At 36.3% G+C, this 21,103-nt stretch overlaps 4 protein-coding genes and 1 pseudogene across 5 annotated transcripts; 2 read left to right on the top strand and 3 right to left on the bottom strand.

Moving 5' to 3' along the window:
- Positions 1-263: 263 nt before the first annotated feature.
- Positions 264-13,525, bottom strand: LOC122532425 (putative odorant receptor 92a). 2 transcript variants are annotated; one of them, XM_043661194.1, is made up of 6 exons: positions 13,362-13,525; positions 2,256-3,057; positions 1,511-1,610; positions 1,311-1,421; positions 1,050-1,205; positions 264-414 (listed from the first exon to the last, which is right to left on the bottom strand). In XM_043661194.1, the coding sequence occupies exons 2-6, from the start codon at positions 3,038-3,040 to the stop codon at positions 361-363; spliced, it is 1,206 nt and encodes a 401-aa protein (XP_043517129.1). In that variant the 5' UTR covers positions 3,041-3,057; positions 13,362-13,525; the 3' UTR covers positions 264-360. The 2 variants fall into 2 exon arrangements, with proteins under 2 accessions (XP_043517129.1, XP_043517128.1); XM_043661193.1 differs by lacking the exon at positions 13,362-13,525 and having other exon boundaries at positions 2,256-3,626.
- Positions 3,507-5,920, top strand: LOC122532464 (annotated as a pseudogene).
- LOC122532463 lies at positions 8,006-9,786 on the bottom strand. Its single transcript, XM_043661254.1, has 4 exons — positions 9,026-9,786; positions 8,857-8,956; positions 8,128-8,283; positions 8,006-8,056 (listed from the first exon to the last, which is right to left on the bottom strand). The coding sequence occupies exons 1-4, from the start codon at positions 9,784-9,786 to the stop codon at positions 8,006-8,008; spliced, it is 1,068 nt and encodes a 355-aa protein (XP_043517189.1).
- LOC122532451 (putative odorant receptor 92a) lies at positions 10,386-13,343 on the bottom strand. The gene is made up of 5 exons (XM_043661219.1): positions 12,559-13,343; positions 11,686-11,785; positions 11,482-11,592; positions 11,221-11,376; positions 10,386-10,545 (listed from the first exon to the last, which is right to left on the bottom strand). Exons 1-5 carry the CDS (start codon positions 13,341-13,343, stop codon positions 10,492-10,494), a joined length of 1,206 nt encoding a protein of 401 aa, XP_043517154.1. The 3' UTR covers positions 10,386-10,491.
- A 560-nt stretch (positions 13,526-14,085) lies between the features above and the next one.
- LOC122532433 (aquaporin AQPAe.a-like) lies at positions 14,086-17,311 on the top strand. The gene is made up of 6 exons (XM_043661202.1): positions 14,086-14,158; positions 14,224-14,399; positions 14,883-15,026; positions 15,557-15,790; positions 15,878-15,958; positions 16,263-17,311. Exons 1-6 carry the CDS (start codon positions 14,125-14,127, stop codon positions 16,473-16,475), a joined length of 882 nt encoding a protein of 293 aa, XP_043517137.1. The 5' UTR covers positions 14,086-14,124; the 3' UTR covers positions 16,476-17,311.
- The last annotated feature ends 3,792 nt before the right edge of the window (positions 17,312-21,103 follow it).

The following is a 21,103-nucleotide window of genomic DNA, read 5'->3' as shown; positions in this document are numbered from 1 at the left end:
ATAGGTTCGTAACATAGATTCGAAAAATTAAGTGTTTATTCAGAACTTTTCTCTTTTGATGATGATAATTCGTTGGACTGTTATCGCACGGTGTTTCGTTTTATTAATGTTGGTTCGGCGATCTGAAGAAATGTTCGAAATTTCATGGTGATTTCGAAGGATTATCGTGAGAAGGAAGTTACGTTTTGTTGAATAAAAGAAATGGTGAAAAGTGGAAGAGATTGAGAAATAACAAAGAAAGAACGTTTATTACCTGTCTTGAAACATTTTTATGTGCAGTATGTTAAGATTTATATTCAATTAAATTATTTACGGACACGTTGTTAGACATCTTCTGAATTTCGAAGTTTGCGTGAATCTTCATGCTGTCATTGCTCGCAGAAAATTGAAATAAGCTGCCGAAGTTTTGCAGACCTACAAGAATAGTTTTTCTTGGAACCTATACGTTTAAATATCGTGTAGACTGGTCCGCTAATGTATTCGGATTTTTAATCATTGAAATTGTTATAACTTTGTGAAACGAGATCGTGCAACAATCTACTTGGCTCATCTTAAAGCGTGAACCCTCTACTTCGACAATATCGGGTTCATTTTTTTCAAAGATACTTCAATATTATAGTGCAACCGAAAAAGAAGGAGTATTCTTCTTAAAGGATGACTTCTGAAAATTCAAGTGTCTGTAAAAGCATTAAAAAATATTTTAGTGATGAAGTCCACAATGGTTCAATCTTGAAGAATGATATTTCCGCTTTACAATGATTTCTTAAAATTTGCTGTGCCATTTTTCCTCTTTTTTTCTTCGTACTATTTTATTGAACTTTGAATATTAAATTTGAATGACAGAAATTTCATCGAATTTTCGTCGCGTGATCAAAATAGTTTATTAATACACACTTTTCATACACATTTGCCTATTGTTCGTGCAAATTCACATATGCTTTTTACATATTTTACGCGCATAAACATTCCCATTACAAGAATTTTAAATATCGACAAATTTTTATCGAGTTTCTGAATATTTTCGCGGACCAGTGTATATGAGTACTTACGTCGCAAAATGCTTGCAGCGAGAGATTCAATATCTTGGCGCCAGACAAACTCGACGGTAGATAAGTTCTGAGAATGATCGTCTGTATATCCTTCGCCACGTCCACTGGAAAATCGTACCATGGTAAAAAGTACGACGTTTCTGCTATTCTTTCGCTCTTTTTAACAAATAGAACAAGATTAAAAGAGAAGAAAAAATTATTATACAAATTTATTTCAAACGTGTTTGATTGGGGAACGTTTGCTTAAAACTGGATGTATACCTCTTGTCTGAGACGATCGCCGATGAACGATATTATAAACACGTTTACGAAGATCGATGTCATTAGTACAAAATATGTTATCATGCTCAACGTTTTCTGATCTTCCAGTTCCTAAAAAGTAGCGAATCATAGCATTTTTTATTATTATGTCTCACTCTTTCTTTCTAATTTATTCAGAAATATTATTTCCTGTAGAATACCATAATCACACCGAATTCTAGAAAGCATATTATAATGGTACAGCCGACCATCTCCGATAGAAATACAATGCTAAGGCATTTCCCAATCAACGCAGAGTATCTGCAATTTAGATATTGAGAATGAGCTGCTATTAAAATCTAGTAATATATTTATGATGAACGAGCAAAATAGTATAAGTTGTTAAAGTTTTAAAAAATAATAATATAAGCACCCATTTTACAAAAAATGATGTGTGGATGAGACATTTGTTTTGACAACTTTTACATCAAAACTCAAACCTGATCTTACGTTGTATTTTATATCTAAATATTATAAATAGACTGCGAATATTCGTGCAAATCTGTATTTTTATGATAATTAAAAACTGAAAATATTTCATATAATTTTAATTAAGAAATAAATAAGAATTATTTCGCAATTTAAGAAATATTTTATATAACTTTAAATATTATATGCCCATATTTTCGTACCTTTGAATTTTAAACGTAAAATGCACAATTCAATTATAATTATATTCCTTTTTACATAACTAACAATTCTGATTTATACACAAATAAAAAGATTGTGTGGTAAATGTATTAAAAAGCACTTTTATCAATCTTAGGTTTATGGTGATATTTCCATCAACGATAAGAACAAATGTTAGAGGACTTGCATTCTTAATAATACCGATAATTTCCAATAATAACAATAATAAATAGTAATATTTGCAATACCTATAATACCTAATGTACTAATTCTTACTCAATTGCTCTCAGGTGGTACTGAACGACATCGACAACGCGGTCACGTAAATCCTGTTCACTCCATTTACAAAGCGCCTCGATTCTTCTATTGGTCACCTCGAACAGGCTGCAGCTGTGCATCGTGATGGAGGCGATCAAGCTATAAATGCCACAATTCGTAGACAGTATGAGGCTACTGATGAATATTTGCAAGACGAACGTCATCTCGTAGATCGGCGAGTCCTCGATCACGAAGAAAACGTAGTCGCTCAAGTAAGGCAGAGGTATCTGAGTGGTGTTATCCTCTTTCACGATTCTCTCCGATATCAGAGGTAAAATAATGTGATAGGGGAGAGCACCGGTGTAACTAAGCCCCAAGTACACCGTGGTGAAAAATCGGCCGATCTTTGCACAATTCGTCATTACCAGCCGATCCTCCTCGCATTCCACGTCCCTGTACTGTACTTCGATCTCGTTCAAGCAAAATCGGATTTCCTTTCTGTTGGTAATCACCGTCCAAAACTTGATGATCGCCAAAAGGCTAAAAACCTGCGCGGCGATCACTTTCATGTACTTGGTCAGGTTTTCGCAGTCGAAGTACGTGTAAATCACATGCGGTATCAATAGGAAACACATGAGGAAAAAGACGACCGCCGTTTGGACGTACATTTTAATGTTATTCGGGAACGTATCCTCTTTAGGCCAGATTCCGATCACCGTCAACAACGTTTTTGCTACGTGGTACACGTATTCGGTGTCCGATTTGTAGTGGACGTTACGATAATTCGCAATATTTTCGAGCATATCGGCTGATAATACGACTTTTTATTTCTCCGAACGGTGAGTTTCGTAGGACACTGTTCGAACACTGTTCGAACGGTTGCAGACAACAGCCAAGGGCAACGATCATTGGCGCTTGCGTGAAAAACCAGATGGAACGATCGTCCGTAGGTAAACTGTTACTATCTCGTGAAACTTTAATGAAAATAGTTTCGAGATTCGAAGATTGAAGTAACATGACCCGGAAGTATAAGTGCACCTTTCAATTTCACATCTATCAATTCGTATGTGCGTGAAGCGTCTCGCATGAATAAATCGTGATCTGAAGATACTCGAAAACTTTCGCTCGTAGAACTTCGGTCAATTTCCTTGCTTCGCCAATTTTTTTCCAATCTTTCTACGATTTTCTTATAACTGCCTTCGTGCAGCTCGAGCAATTTTTCTACTCGTGTTTTCCCTTGTCGATAAGAAAATCGCCCGTAATAAAGAAATGGTAGTGTCCTTCGATACGGTACGACGTAACGCCTGAGTCAGTGTTTCTGCCACGAGCGACATTGTTAACCTTGGCGATATTTTAATAAAAGGAAACATGGAATTTCTTGTAACTGATCATGAGCTGCGCAGTCGAGCACTGATTCGACGAAGAATGCTACGTATCGTCCGACACTCATCGATAAGAGCTAAATTTTCGTTTTCAATAGTTACACAAACCTGTAGTCACCGACGATTAGTATTGCCGAGCGTAATTCGAGTGCTGATTGCGATCACGTCATCGTTGTGGTGCTGCTAAGGCTCACTGTGAACACCATGGAGAACGACAGCCAAAGCAAAAGTTCTTCAAGTGAGTTCAACCTAACCTAGAGGAATCTAACGATTTCGTGGTAGTTCACAAATCCTGCTGTCACGACAGGAGCTGTTATTCTTAAAATTATAACTATTACGACCGGTATCGTCTACGCCATAGGACAATTCGTTGGTCTACTATTGGATATTGGATGTGGGTTGTTAATGGTACGAATTTTTGATTTTGTTCCTATTGTACAAATTTAAATTGGTATGTACAGTGGAATGTTCAGTTAATATTGTGCATCATACTTGATTCTCATAACTGTCTGTCTCTTATTATTCGAACAAATAAGAGTAAAATATAAAGCTAGTCTCTATTATCCGAACTATTTATCTTATATTCGGATAAACGAAGTTCTACTGTATTATCCAAAAAAAAAAAAAAAATAATTGACATAGCCTGCAATAATCATTTTCTGTAACAATTTTACTCTTTTATGTTTATACCCACATAAAATATTTCGCATAATTTTTCCACAATATGAACAATGCACACACATTACATAACACTTCATATTACATAATACTCCATACATATATTACAGTAGTCCATAACTACAGATTGTTGCATGATAAGAAGATGAAAAATTATCATTGTTAAACAAATCTGATTTTAATGGTAAATTGGTTATACGTCACTTACGTGTCACGATGGTAGCCATCGAACGTTCGTTTAATCGTCATTTTAATGGAACAGACAGTAACTCCGCCCGAGTTGTTCAATGATGGATTCTCGAATTCGTCAGTGGGCCACTGTGTAACAACCGTTCATCCCGGAATCAGCACCACGCAAGCCATTTTGGTCGAAATTCTTTGTACGTCGTTCATACTTTGCGCAGCCTGCGCAACTTGGGACCCAAGGTGCGCCCACACAACAGATTCCACAGCGATCAGATTTGGTTTCTCCGTCGTCGGAGTTTCACCTGCAGCGGTAAAAAATTTGTTAATAAAAACAAGGAAGTTGTTCGAAGAAATATCGTAAAAACATTATATATTTTTAAAAAATATGCATTTTTAGAGCCCTTACACTGGCTGTAGCATGAATCCTGCGCGTACTTTCGCGCCAGCGTCTTGGAACGGAAACTGGACGGATCAAAGGGTAAGCTTAATTTCCTAACCAACGCGATCTATTGGCTCTCGTTCCAAGATTTACACAAATCTTTGCAACGTAATATTTTATATAATCTCACCATCTTACGCTTTAATCTTCGATGGGCGATAAAAAACATGTTTCCGCACTTTAGATTTCTGTCGTTAGTGTTATCGAATCGGAGATGCGACCCCATAAAGTGGAGAAAAGAGTTTGTTCACAGTGCGTTGATTAGATCACGCCATCAGTAGCATTGTTCGCATTTTTCCTTGTATTCTGACCAATTTCTTTCTTAGATACACTGGTTCGGACCGACTGTACTACCGACTGTAGGCGCTTTTCTAGGAACGTATACCTACGTGCTGCTATTTATCCAGAAGAGAAACCGGATAGACAGAATGATCGTCTTCAATTTTTGGAGTTGAGACCGACTAATGCGTCCTTGAAGGATTTAAATTGCAAGGTAGAAAGAAATATCAACGATGGAACTAATGGCAGCAGAGAAAACTACTTGATAACTTATTAAGGTATGATCGTTGCATGATCCACATGTTATTAACTGCCTGCAACAGTCTTCCATGATGTTCAAGATAGTTTGACGACGCCACCGTTAGGTGACGCTGTACGCTACAAAATGGCGTGTACTTCCTCTGATATATATACGATACATATATTGCATTTGCACATATTCTTCGTACATACTATATTTATCTAGTTTTGCATTTATTGGAGAACGAAATTGACATTACTTATACTACCAGATTGTTATCTGACGGTATAAATATAATTTTCAAGTTGGTTTAGTCATAATGTATAAGTAACATGATTTTATTTAACGCAAATTATTTAATGTTCCCTTTTGATGCAAGAGTAGATTGTATTAGCAGAAAACTTGACATTTGTTTAAACTATGCAATAATTCGTATGGTGAATTTGAAGATTTTCATATTAATATAGAGAAAAATATTAGTGTATAAATATAGTGTATATATAGTGTATAAATATATTTAAGTTAATTAAAAATACTCAAAGCGAGATAATTTCTCCCAATAAATAACGTAAATAATGTTCGGAGGGTCATAGTATCTTTTAAGTATTTTTGACTATTGATACAACCCATGTGGCTTCTATTTAATGAATTGCTTTTATTACGAATAATTGCGTCTTCTATGTGCGGTTGTATTTCAATGTGCAGTTTTGTTATTGTTTCATATATATTTACAGTTTCATATATATTTCATAAAGTGATTACAATGTACTGAGATTAATTAGAGTCAGTATTGTTCAATACAGATATACATATAGTTGCAGTGTGTATATAATTTAATAATTTGTTAAAGCAGTGTGCACCACATGTACATACATACATACATGCAAGATCAGATGAAAGAAGACAAAATAAAAATATTTTTTTTTAGTTCATTGTACGAAGAGTGCGAGCAATAAATACTTACATCAGTGTGAATGTATATTTTATTTTTGATTCTTATTAGACCACGCTTTTTTCGATACAAATTGGTCCACTTTGGCAAATTGAATGTGGCTCTGAAAAAAATTATGGTTATAAGAGAAAAAGTTCTATTTATAATGATCACTTTATTTGCTAAAAAGAAAACGTCGTGATAGTTATAGAAACTTCGATCGGACATGACGAGTAATCTGTTGAAAAAATTTTATCGTCATAAATTTATTTATCATGACTGAATATTTCGATACTCTGTTAGTACGATGTACTTACTGTAATTCTCTAGAGAAGTTTTTTTCATCGGTTATAGAATTTGCGGTGGATGACAGAGTTAGCAATTATCGCAACTGTAAGTAAATGCAGAAGGGTTCCGTGCTCGAAGAAAATGAGTTGCGCACGTGTTCGCGAATAAATTAATGAAGTTCTATGAAAATTATTGTTTTGAAATTGTCCGTTGCTGCGGAATAAACGGAATAATTGAATCAGAACGAAACATGATGCTCAGCTTCGTGAACGGAGAACGGATTACGTTATCAGTCAGTTCACCATTTTGCAGTGTTGTATGAGAGTAATTTTTCTAAATGTATTATGTATAATATATCAAATGTCTTTATGAAAATAGACGTAGAAGTTACAAGATATCAATTGCTACCAAAACTCAATGGTATTGTTTCAATCCTCTGTTGGTAATATCAATATTTATATAATTATATATATAAAAATATATAATTATAAATATTTCTTATATATATAAATATAATTATATATATATAAATATTTATATAATTATACATATAATTGTTGTATATTTGGGAATATTATATAATTATATAATTATTGTATATTTGGGAATATTTACATAATTATATAATTATTGTATATTTGGGAATATTTATATAATTATACATATAATTGTTGTATATTTGGGAATATTTACATAATTATATAATTGTATATTTGGGAATATTTATATAATTATATAATTATTGTATATTTGGGAATATGCGAAGAAAATACTAATGACGGACGCAAGAAAGTGATGTCAGAGCGCTTGCGCGAAAAGTAGACTAGTAGCGAGTAGTGAGACTTTATGCAGCGTCGGCCTTATATAAGGCCGATTCTCCTTGTGCCCTTCTCAATCACGTGAGTAAGGATGGTAGGTCATTTTAGGCCGAAATGTGTCATTGAGCGATAGTCAGTACCATAAAGTAATTTTTACAAATACTTTATGAACCTAATACTACTGCCCAGACATGTGTCCCTCACATTACGTTTAATTGGCCTGGTTATAGAACCATTACCTAATATTACTATTGCAATGTACATGTACGTATATAAATTATTCATTAAATTAGTATTAATTATTTAGTAAATGTTGATCTTCTTGTAACTTCTAAATACATTTTCGCATTGAATGATTTCATTGGAAAATGAAGAAATATAAACGTAGAATGTGAAACGTAATATTTATAGCGAATAATCTCTTTCTATGTAAATAATTTCTAAATATACTTGCTACATTTGCTATATGAGATTTTTAAGCAACAGTCATACTAATTTTCTTTAATTCTTTGAAAAATGTGAAACATTAAACAACTTCCCGCAGCATATTTATATATCCCACTGTCATTTTCACGATCTAGAAAAATAATTTTGCAGACCGTACAAAAATTTTGGATGATGGATTTGGAGGTTACGTTGGACACTTACATTGGTATAAGTAGATAAAGAAACCTCCACTACCTTGAGCGCCGTCAATTTGATCGGATAATTTGACATAATGATTATTGGTATCAAGTACCGGGCCTTCTTCGGCGGGAACCTGTACCAGTCCAATGTGATACACGTTTGGGCAAAGTTATCACTCTGGTAAGAATGTTCAGAACAAGATTCATCTTATTCATAGAATTATTATTACTATTATTATTATTATTATTATTATTAATCAAAATTCATATCAGCATAGAATTCGATTCTTATACAAATTCATGTTTTTATGAACGCAACTCGTAATGAAATCACAGCCGATTTGTTTTCATCGTAACTGACACTTGCAGCATGGTGAATTTATAAATTTATAGAACTGTCCCGAATATGAGCCCGTATCATCTTTACTTACATTATCAATTATTTACTAATTCTTTCAATTGTATATAGAATTTCTTCAGAATTTCTAATTTAGAGTTTCAACGTTTAATCTCTTCAATTTATGCTTCGGGAGAAATCATGAATTTGTATAAGTATCCGCAGTTTACGTACTTCGTCGAGAAGAAGTTGGCCGATGGAGCATATCACATAGGAGGAGAACAGGCAAGTTGTTATCATTATGAAATACACCATCAATGCTGAGGCGTTGTAATTTTCCAACTCCTGAAACGTAATCTTTGACTTCTCTAGCAAGTAGCGAAACTAATTATAATCTAACTAATCGTGCGGTACCAGTGTCACGCAGTATCCCAGCAGACACATAAGAAAAACGATGTTAGCAAGCGCAAGGAAGCAAATATACTCTGTGATCGTTTGTCCGTTACTCAGGAATCTGAAAGTGCGCGATTTCAGAATTGCTCTGATATATCCGAATTATCCTCCCCGACTTTCCAAAACTTACATTTTGATTTTCGTGTGATGTTCAACGATGGTAACGATGTTCCTTTGGATCGACATCTCGCTGATAATCGATTTCTCGGTGAAGTCGGTCATTTTCTTCCTTAGGATCCTTATTAAGCCGCACATGTGCAAGGAAATCATCAAAATAATCGCATTGGTGCTTATGAGTATAGTATAGTTGCAGATACCACTCAACGCTTGCAGCGTGAAGATTATCTCGTAATATGGAGTTACTTGATCGTTGATAAACGGAAGGTATATCGGACAGGGTAACAGTCTTATGGTCGTGTTGTCCGGTAGAACGATTCTACCCTTCAAAAGTGGGAGTATAATTCGAAAACCGATACCTCCGCCCATCACGCCGATGACCAGTATGGACATTATTTTGTTGCCGACCTTGGTGCACTCGCGGAAGAACTGCCGATTTTCTTCTGTGGTGTCGAACCAGTCGTTCCTTATATCGTCCAACACCATTCTTATATTCTTCATTTTGCTCAATACGACGATGTATTGCGCCAGTTGGAACATACTGTGGAACACCGGCAGTATCATCTTCAGCCTCCTCTTGCCGTCTCTTTCCTTGAAGAATATGTAATAAAAACCTGGCCAGATGCTGAACGACACCAGGAAAAAGCAAATGGGCGCTATGAACGGTTGTAATATCTTTAAAAACGTGGCCGATTCGGGTCCAAGCGGCCAGGCACCGACTATTGTAACGAAAGGCTCCACGTATCTTAAACCACGCTTCAGCTCCTCATTCATTCTATTTTCGTCCGTTTCTCCCTTTCTTTTTGTCATTTTCTCTTCTCGATAGCCACTGGTCACGCATGTGTAACGAAACTCTACCCCTCTCTCAAACGGCAAAAATATTCACCGCGCTTGAGTTTATACATTATTAAACGTCGTGAATTTAACATCGAATGACAAGTCGTTGAAAACAATTTTGAGGGATGTTATGCGCTTACAGTTACGTCCCGGCGTATGCGCACTAAACATTTCAAATTGCAGAACCCGACCCCACCTCTACGCGTTTCCAGCCGTAGAAGGGATATATTTCTACCTCTGTGTCATTTTCTGTAGAAATACTTTCCCTGCTGGGACGTATATTCTTAACATAGGTTCGGAAAATTAAGTGTTTATTCAGAAATTTTCTCTTTTGATGATGATCATTCGTCGGACTCGTTATCGCATGGTGTTCCGTTTTGTTAATGTTGGTTTCGCGATCTTGAGAGAAGTTCAAAATTTCAAGGTGATTTTCGAAGAATTATCGTAGGAAGGAACGAGTTACGTTTTTTTGCTGAATAAAAAAGGTGAAAAACAGTGGAAGCGACTGACAAATAAACAAACAAAACATTTATTACCCCTCTTGAAACATTTTTGTGTGCACTATGTTAAGATTTATATTTAATTCGATTATTTACGGACACGTTGTTAAACACCTTTGGAATTTTGAAATTTGCGGGATCCTCATGTTGTCATTGCTCGTAGAAAATTGAAATAAGCTGCTGAAGTTTTACAGACCTAGAATAATAGTTTTCTTTGGAACCAATACGTTTAGAATATTGTGTAGACTGGTCCGCAAATATATTCGGATTTTTAATTCTTGAAATTGTTGTAGTTTTGTGAAATAAGATCGTGCAATTATCTACTTGGACTCATCTTAAAGCGCGAAGCCACTACTTTGACAATATCGAGTTCGTTTTTCTCAAAGATCATAGTGCAATATGTTACTTTAACATTATAGTGCAAATGAAAATAAGGGGGTGTCTTTCTTAAAAAAAATTCTGAAAATTCAAATGTTTGCAAAAATATTCAGAAATTTTTTTTCTATCAAATTTACAATGATTTAATCTTGAAGATTGAAATTTCCTCTTTGCAATGATTTCTTAAAATTTGCCGTGCTATTTTTTCTGTTTATTCTTTTTATTGAGTATTAAAGTTGAATGACAGAAATTAAAGAAATCTTGATATTTCGTCGAATTTTTGCTCGCGTGATCAAACTTTAATGTTTATTAAAATATACTTTTAATGCATTTGCCTATTGTTCGTGCAAATTCACATATTCTTATTACATATTTTACGTCAATAAACTATCGAATAAATAGTCACAGTCTAATTACAAGAATTTATAGATATCGACAAATTTTTATCGAGTTTCTCGAATATTTTCGCGGACCAGTGTACATGAGGACTTACGTCGCAAAATGCTTGCAGCGAGAGATTCAATATCTTAGCGCCAGACAAACACGACGGTAGATAAGTTCTGAGAATGATCGTCTTTACATTCTTCGCTACGTCCTCTGGAAAATCGTACCATGGTAAAAAGTACGACGTTTCTGCTATTCTTTCGCTCTTTTTAACAAATAGAACAAGATTAAAAGAGAAGAAAAAATTATTATACAAATTTATTTCAAACGTGTTTGATTGGGGAACGTTTGCTTAAAACTGGATGTATACCTCTTGTCTGAGACGATCGCCGATGAACGATATTATAAACACATTTACGAAGATCGATGTCACTAGTATAAAATATGTTAACATGCTCAACGTTTTCTGATCTTCCAGTTCCTAAAAAGTTGCGAATCATAGCATTTTTCATTGTTACGTCTCTCTTTCTCACTTTTTAGTTTAAACAGAAATATTATTTCCTGTAGAAAATACCATAATCACACCGAATTCTAGAAAGCATACTATAATGGTACAGCCGACCATCTCCGATAGAAATACGAAGCTAAGGCATTTCCCAATCAACGCAGAGTATCTACAATTTAGATGTTGAGAAAGAGCTGCTGTTATAATCAAGAAATGAATTTATAATGAGCGAGCAAAAGAGTGTAAGTCAACTTTTGCTGCAATTAATAATATAAGCACCCATTTTACAAAGAATGATTTGTGGATGAGATATTTGTTTTGATAACTTGCACATCAAAAGTCAAGTGTGATCTTACGTTGTATTTTATATTTAAATTAGATTAAATTAGATTAAATTTAGAAATAGACTGCGGGTTTTCGTGCAAAACCGTATCTTTATGATAATTAAAAATTCAAAATATTTCATATGATTTTAATTAAAAAATAAATCAAAATTATTTCGCAATTTCAGAAATATTTCATATAATTTTAAATATTACATGCTGTTATTTTTAGACCTTGAATTATACACTTAAAATCCGCAATTTAAGTATAAGTTCTTTTGTGTAAAACTAACAGTTCTGACTTATATTCCTTTACTCTTCCTGCAACGATAGACATATATGTACATGTGCGTGCGTGCGTGCGTGCGTGTGTGTGTATGTGTGTGTATTTATATATACACATATATACACATAAGAAAAAAGATTTTGTGCCAAATGTATCAAAAAGCACTTTTATCAATCTTAGATTTATGATATTTATGGTATTCCCATCGACGACGAGAATAAATGTTAGAGGATTTACCTTCTTAACAACACCGATAATCTCCGATAATAATAATAATAAATAATAATATTTGTTACTTGTAATACCTACAATACCTAATATACTAATTCTTACTCAATTGCTCTCAGGTGGTACTGAACGATATCGACAACGCGGTCACGTAAATCCTGTTCATTCCATTTACAAAGCGCCTCGATTCTTCTATTGGTCACCTGGAATAGGCTGCAGCCGTGCATCGTGATAGACGGGATCAAGCTATAGATGCCACAATTCGTAGACAGTATAATGGTACTGATGAACATTTGCAAGACGAACGTCATCTCGTAGATCGGCGAGTCCTCGATCACGAAGAAAACGTAGTCGCTCAAGTAAGGCAGAGGTATCTGAGTGGTGTTATCCTCTTTCACGATTCTCTCCGATATCAGAGGTAAAATAAGGTGATAGGGAAGAGCACCGGAGTAAGTAAGCCCCAAGTACACCGTGGTGAAAAATCGGCCGATCTTTGCACAATTCGTCATTATCAGCCGATCCTCCTCGCATTCCACGTCCCTGTACTGTACTTCGATCTCGTTCAAGCAAACTCGGATTTCCTTTCTCTTGATAATCACCGTCCAAAACTTGATGATCGCCAAAAGGCTAAAAACCTGCGCGGCGATCACTTTCATGTACTTGGTCAAGTTTTCGCAGTCGAAGTACGTGTAAATCACATGCGGTATCAATAGGAAACACATGAGGAAAAAGACGATTGCCGCTTGGATGTACATTTTAATGTTATTCGAGAACGTATCCTCTTTAGGCCAGATTCCGATCACCATCAACAACGTTTTTGCTACGTGGTACACGTATTCGGTGTCCGATTTGTAGTGTACGTTACGATATTTCGTTGTATTTTCACGCATGTCGGCTGATGATACGACTTTTTATTTCTCCGAACGCTGCGTATCGTAGGACACTGTTCGAACGATCGCGGACAACAGCAACGGGCAACGATCATTGGCGCTTGCGTGAAAAAAAGAAACCAGATGGAACGATCGTCCGTGGATAAACTGTTAATATCTCGTGAAACTTTAATGAAAATAGTATCGAGATTCGAAGATTGAAAATGTACGACACGCGGAAGTTCAAGTGCACGTTTCAATTTCACATCTATAAGTTCGTACGTGCGTGGAGCGTCTCGCATGAATAAATCGCGGTCCGAAGATTCTCGAAAACGTTTCGTTCGTGAAACTTTGGTCATTTCCTTACCTCGCCAATTTTCTTCCAATCTTTCTACGATTTTCTTATAACTGTCTTCGTGCAGCTCGAGCAAGTTTTTCCCCTGTCGATAAGAAAATAGCCCGTAAAATGAAAAGGGTAGTGTCTTTCGATACGGTACGACGTAACGCCTGAGTCAGTGCTTCTGCCACGAGCGATATTATTAACCTTGGTGATATTTTAATAAAAGGAAACATGGAATTTCTTGTAACTGCTCTTGAGCTGCGCGGTCGAGCACTGATTCGACGAAGAATGCAACGTATCGTCCGACACTCATCGATAAGAGCTAGTTTTCTTTTCAACCATTATTGCGGCCACCGATAGCCACCGACGATTAGTATTGTCGAGCGTAATTCGAGTGCTGATTACGGCCACGGCACCGTCGCCGTAGCTGTTAATTTAAGTTAAAGGCTCACCGCAGACACCATGGAGAACGACAGCCAAAGCAAAAGTTCGCAAAGTGAGTTCATCGAGACTAGTTTCGAACCTAACAGGACAATCTAACGATTTCATGGTGGTTTTCAGTCTCGATGTGGTCCATACAAAAGGGTACGACCACGATGTTCCTCGCCGAGGTGGTGGGTACTGGGATACTTCTGTTTGTTGGTTGTATGGGTTCCATAGGAACAATGGGGCGAATACTGCCGCCGCCATTGCAGTCGTCGATGGCGTTCGGTATGACTGTCAACCTTCTGATTATGGTAAGAATGGTACTTTCTTTCTTTGTATAAAGGCAAGAAATTACGAGAGATTATTGATTATTAGATCTCGTACGGATTTTTATGCAAATTCATAATTTTTGAGTACTTAATACGTAATAATTAATAGATTGCGGATTTTATGCATCTTAAAATTTGTAACAGCATATCTAAAGAAATGAAACTTATATATTTATTATCATCCACTATAATAAATATTCTACTTTAAGTATTTTACGTAGACGTGTTTCATACGTTTTTACATCTTCCAATTTTCCATAAACGTCTGAAATTTAAAGAAACAGAATCACTATATGGAAAATTTTTCAACGCCCAAACATCATATCACTTTGGATATTTTATATGCCTTTTCATTCTGTGCAATTTTGTATACTTTTTAAGTTCCTAGAAACGCATAAAACTCTGCAATGATTATTTATTTAATTTAACTGTGATTGGAGAATCTAATCTAATTGTTATCGGTAGATGTTAGGACACGTGAGTGGTGCGCATTTAAATCCCGCTGTCACGATAGGGGCGGTTGTTCTTAAAATTAAATCTATCCCGACCGGTATCGTCTACGCTGTAGGACAATTCATTGGTGCCACTATTGGATATGGATTACTAATGGTACGAATTTTTGATTTTATTACTATTGTAAATTTAAATTGATACGTACAGTGGAATGTTCAGTTAATGTTGAGCATCATACTTGATTCTCATAATTGTCTGTCTCTTATTATTCAAACAAATAAGAATAAAATATAAAGCTAGTCTCTATTATCCGAACTATTTATCTTGTATTCGGATAAACAAAGTTCTACTGTATTATCAAAAAAAAAAAAACAAATAATTAACACAGCCTGTAATAATCATTTTCTGTAACAATTTTACTCTTTTATGTTTATACCCACACAAACTATTTCGCATAATTTTTCCACAATATGAACAATGCACACACATTACATAACACTTCATATTACATAATACTCCATACATATATTACAGTAGTCCATAACTACAGATTGTTGCATGATAAGAAGACGAAAAATTATCATTGTTAAACAAATCTGATTTTAATGGTAAATTGGTCATACGTCACTCGCGTGTAACGATGATAGCCATCGAACGTTCGTTTAATTGTTATTTTAATGGAACAGACAGTAACTCCGCCCGAGTTGTTCAATGATGGAGTCTCGAATTCGTCGGTGGGCCACTGTGTAACAACCGTTCATCCCAGAATCAGCACCACGCAAGCCGTTTTGGTCGAAATTCTTTGTACATCGTTCATACTTTGCGCAGCCTGCGCAACTTGGGACCCAAGGTGCGCCCACACAACAGATTCCACAGCGATCAGATTTGGTTTCTCCGTCGTCGGAGTTTCACTTGCAGCGGTAAAAAATTTGCTAATAAAAACAAGGAAGTTGTGCGAAGAAATATCGTAAAAACATTATATATTTTTAAAAAATATGCATTTTTAGAGCCCTTACACTGGCTGTAGCATGAATCCTGCGCGTACTTTCGCGCCAGCGTTTTGGAACGGAAACTGGACGGATCAATGGGTAAGCTTAATTTCCTAACCAACGTGATTTATTGGCTCTCGTTTCAAGATTTACACAAATCTTTGCAACGTAATATTTTATATAATCTCACGATCTTAAGTTTTAATCTTCGACGGGCGATAAAAAACACGTTTCCGCACTTTAGATTTCTGTCGTTAGCGTTATCGGATCGGAGATGTTACCTCATAGATTCGAGAAAAGAGTAGTGCAAATATTTGTTCGCAGTGCGTTGATTAGATCACGCCATCGGTAGCGATAGTCGTTCGCTTTTTTCCTTCTGTTCTCATCAACTTTTTTCCTTTAGATTTACTGGTTCGGACCGACTGTAGGCGCTTTTCTCGGAACGTATACCTATGTGCTTCTATTTGCCGAAAAGAAATCGGATATACAGAACGATCGTATCCAATTTCTGGAATTGAAACCGATTAATGCGTCGTTGAAGGATTTAAGTTGCAAGCTAGAAAGAAATATCAACGGAGGAAATCTCGAACTAATGCCAGCTGAGGAAGCTGCTTGATAACTTGTTAAGGTATGATCGTTGCATGATCCACATATTATCAACTGCCAGCAACAGTCTTCCATGATATTCAAGGTAGTTCGGTGACGCCACCGCAGGTGTCGCTATACGCTACAAAATGGCGTATACTTCCTCTGATATACATACAGTACATATATCTCATTTACATATATTTTTCATACATACTATATTTATCTAGTTTTGCATTTATTGGAGAACGAAATTGACATTACTTATACTACCTCATAATTATTTGACAATACAAATATAATTTTCAAGTTGGTTATTTTGTCATAATGTGTTGGTAACATGATTTTATTTAGCTTAATTTATTTAATGTTCCCTATTGATGCAAGAGTAGATTGTATTAGTAGAAAACTTGACATTTTTTTGAATTATGCAACAATTCGTATGGTGAATTTGAAGATTTTCATATTTGTATAAAGAAAAATATATGGATAAATATATTTAAGTTAATTAAAAAACTCAAAGCGAGATAATTTCTCCCAAGCGTAGGTAATGTTCGGAAGGTCCGAGTACCGTCTAAATATTTTTGACTATTGATACAATCCGTGTGGTTTCTATTTAAAGTCGTTCTATTTTCACAATAACCACAGCATTGTCCTCAATGATCTACATAACGAAGCAAGCTAATTGATGCGATAATACATCAAGAGTATAGCCACGTTAACCCTGTGGTGGCCGCGGTCATAAAAATTCTTTTGGAGGTTAGGTTATTCTGAGAGATAATTCCAAGAGACATAACAACTTAAAATCTATCACTAGCTGCAGCGCTAATTTTTGCGAACAGATCGTATAAATACACGAGATATTTTTAATTCTACTAAAATTAATATGAAATATATATACAAAAGTAAGTCTACATATAAAAACGAGTCGAAAAAAACAAAATTTTTTTCATTAAGGTCTTCGTTTTCGAGAAAATCGAGTTTGAAAATTTCTCAAGTATACCAGACTTTGGCTAATTGTGTTTAGCAATATTTTACGTGCAATATAAATGGATAATATACAATAAAATTGTTTCGTTTAATGTGTCATTTTCAAGAAAATAGACTTTGAAAATATTTTGTAAAAGACTTTAGTACAACAGTTAGTATGTATCAACATGATAAATTTTCAAACTCAATTCTTTTGAAAACGAAATATTCCACGAAGAAATTTTATTCTACATTCTACATGTTATTATACTTAGAATTTCCAGTTAATTATGTCTCTGTCACGTCTAAAATTACCTGAGTTCAAATATAATTGATCAATTTTCAAACTCGATTTTCTCGGAAGGCTTCAATGAAAAAAAATTTAATTCATTGTAGAATCACCTCCGAATCGATTGATCACGAGTCGGTGCATCACGTAGACATAATTACAGTACGTGTAAGCTAAATTACCGATTTAAAAATATTTAAAATTAGATTTTCCATGTATTTGTCATATGAAGCACGACCTCCAGAGAGTTAAGAACGTAATCAGGTGACAACGTGGAAAAGTTTATTTCTGACATGGAAATTCTGCGCAACGCCACGTTCCGTAAATACGTTGTTACAATTTGAATCAATAATGGGGCGGTTCTAGAATTTTCAACTCCGATCGCGTCTGTATTCTATCTCTCACGGCGAAAATCACTTTCGGCAAGATATCTGCTTTTAATTCACAAAGCGATATACATTAAATTATTATTAAATTCGCGGCATTTGAAATCATCGTTTTCCTAGAATTGAAATCATCGTGATGTTTTTTTTTCTTTTTTTTTCATTAGAGCGAACTGGACAAGCAACGTGTCTCTGTAATCGTTTTATTTATGCATGAAGAACATCAGAACGGTATCTAGACAGAAATGGAAATGAACTGGACGACGTAAAACGAAACTTTCTGCAGAGTTACGCTTTATTGTGTAATACGTAGAACGCAGCGATCGTTGGATGTAAACCTATTATTAGTACTTCTGCAGAGTGATTTGATATTTTCCCCTCTGAAGTACACTATCAACACAAGATAATTATGCATCGTTTCGTATAATTTATTCACGGAGACTAGGATGCAACGCTATCGAATCAACGATTCAACTCTCTTCGTGGTATCTTTAAAGCTCTCCGACGATAACTTTTTATCCACGGTCTATTTTTATGTACATGTATTACCACTCTACCGTGTAAACAACACGGAACTCTAACCGCAGCTTGTTGACAAAACAAAATGGAATGCAAAACAGGGAAACGTTATTCAGGTTATTTGTAACCCTAGCGGAATATTAATCTCATTTTGGCTCTGACTGTTCGTATCTGCATAAACGGGAATTAACGAAATTTCCCGCCTGTCATTTCGACGCAACATTCAGCATCACGGGTAACACATTTCCAAAAAATTCGTCAGAATTTGATCTTCTCCAGAGGGTTAATTACGTGTTTAAACGCTGTACAAAAAGAATGACACAAGAGTACGCGATTAAAAACACGTCAATGTGTAAAAATGAAATATTCGCTATAGATATACTTCGGTGGGCATTTCTCTGTCTCTCACTTCTCTCTCCCTCTCTCTTTATATATATATATATATAAAACTGCTCGACCGCTGCAGCTATTGATTACCTGCTGCATCCGACTGTGGAACGTTCTGGAAACCGAGAGACCGAAGCATTTCGAACACGTTATTCCTGTTTTTAGTTCAATTATTTCCTTTATTTTTCCATAATATCACTTTCCTCCGCATCTCAATTCGTTTCTCCGTTCAATTCGCCAAAATTCCAGGTACAATTCACGCCGAACGACGGCGCACGGTCGAGAAAAAGACGGCCGTCGGTTGCACATGGCGACAGCGGATAAAGTATAATTTTAGAACGTTGAACGCCTACGACTAGCAAGGTATACGAACTCTACGAACGTCACGACCGCATCAAGTCGCATAAGAACGATCATCTTCAACTATATGCTAGTTTCTAAATATATCGCTGGCCTAGTCGGCCGCCATTGCACAATCGACACTAGCTAAACTAGTATGGCATTCGATAAAACGCATCGTCCAGACTGTATTAATTACACAGTGCACATGTACACAGAGTTTTCACAGCTACGAAACCGTATCGTTCCAGAATGTTACGCAGCCGTGTACCTGAGAGAATGTATTGAGAACGTTGAGACACGCGGTCTGCATCCAGCTGGATACGTCGACCGACGTTACATTACACATTCCGGTTTTATTTCTTGCCCCTCCCAGTTCACTCTGTGTGTGTGAATCTATCGTGAACATCTGCCCGTCTTTGTGCGTACCCGTTTTCCACGACCAGGTTGCCCGTTCGTTTCCTCTTTCGCCCTTCGATATTACTCCATATGTTATAACGTTTGAAAGGCTTTTACAAAGGGCATTTACATCGTTAGAGTGCATGGCCTCTCGGCCGCAATTCTTATTCCCACGAATAAGGGGGACTTGCATGAATTACGCGACTCTCAGGCAAGATCCAATGCACTTAGGTCAGAAGACGCACACGGAAAATCGATAGAGCTACAGCTGTCGCGTGAAACCTGTATTGCGCAATAATACGCGCCCTTTGCACAAGAACGATGGGCGTCGTTGGTTTTTGGAAGGCCGTAGCGACCCGAAATTAGACGAAACAGCGTAAACAGCGATCAAATTATCGCGCGATTAATCAGCTGCGTCAGCTATCGCGCAATGGTGCACTAACCTCGGAATGTTGACCTATGTTTGCACGATATATTGTCGTCCGATTGCCTCACGTGCATTAATGTTACGACATTCGTCGAATTGTCTCAAAGACGACGAGACATCCCTTGCCTTCCTTTTCGTCCTGCTCTATTAACAAAGTTTGTTTCCAGCGAACATATGTTTCGAGATAACTACGCAGTTTTATATAAAGCGCCGGGTGATCCGGCCGGGATTTTGCTTTGTTAACTGGCCATTGCTGTTCCCACCGCGAGAGTGACTTCGTAGAACAATCCTCTGGCATTTACGTGCGTAAAATAAAGAAGTTTCAGGTATTTGCGTCTCGCTTGTACTCGATCGAGAGGAGAGGCGTCTAATTAAATTCCTAGAAATACACGTTTCTAAAAAATCATGGCCGGGTCCGGCATTGCGCCGTGACAGTAATTTCAACGCTGTTGAATTATGCCTTTTTTTTAGCGTCTCTAACGTCGAAGAATCAACGTGCATCGTCTCCTCGCTCGCACCTGCGGAATAACGGTTATTAAAGGCATAGTAAAGGAAAACAGGAGAAGCACTCGTTCGAAGATTGAACACAAGCCAACATTCTCTAATTGTATGAGGTCTGAAAACACAACTGTCGGCACTGTCCATGGCAATTAACAAACAAGAGGCGCGGACGTGGCCGGCGAATTTCTAGAAATTACGCGTAGCAACTGGCGTCGTTGTTGGGCGTCCTCGGTCCGTCCTTGATTTCGTCAACTGCGTATATTTTCGTCGAACTAAAGGTTCTTTCCCATGACATAACGACGAAAACAAAACATACAAATAAACACGAGGTTAGTCGTTCCTTGTTTCCATCACGTAATTCGACCGTTCGTTCGCTCGTGTACGCGCGTACGTGTATCAGAAAAGAAGGAAACGGGTGTGTCTGTGTGTGTGAGCCGGGTGCCGTG

This window comes from Frieseomelitta varia, unplaced genomic scaffold (assembly GCF_011392965.1).
Source record: "Frieseomelitta varia isolate USP_RPSP 00005682 unplaced genomic scaffold, Fvar_1.2 scaffold_455, whole genome shotgun sequence".
NCBI lineage: Eukaryota > Metazoa > Arthropoda > Insecta > Hymenoptera > Apidae > Frieseomelitta > Frieseomelitta varia.
The sequence above is the reverse complement of the archived record's forward strand: the minus strand, read 5'-3'. Positions and strand labels throughout refer to the sequence as shown.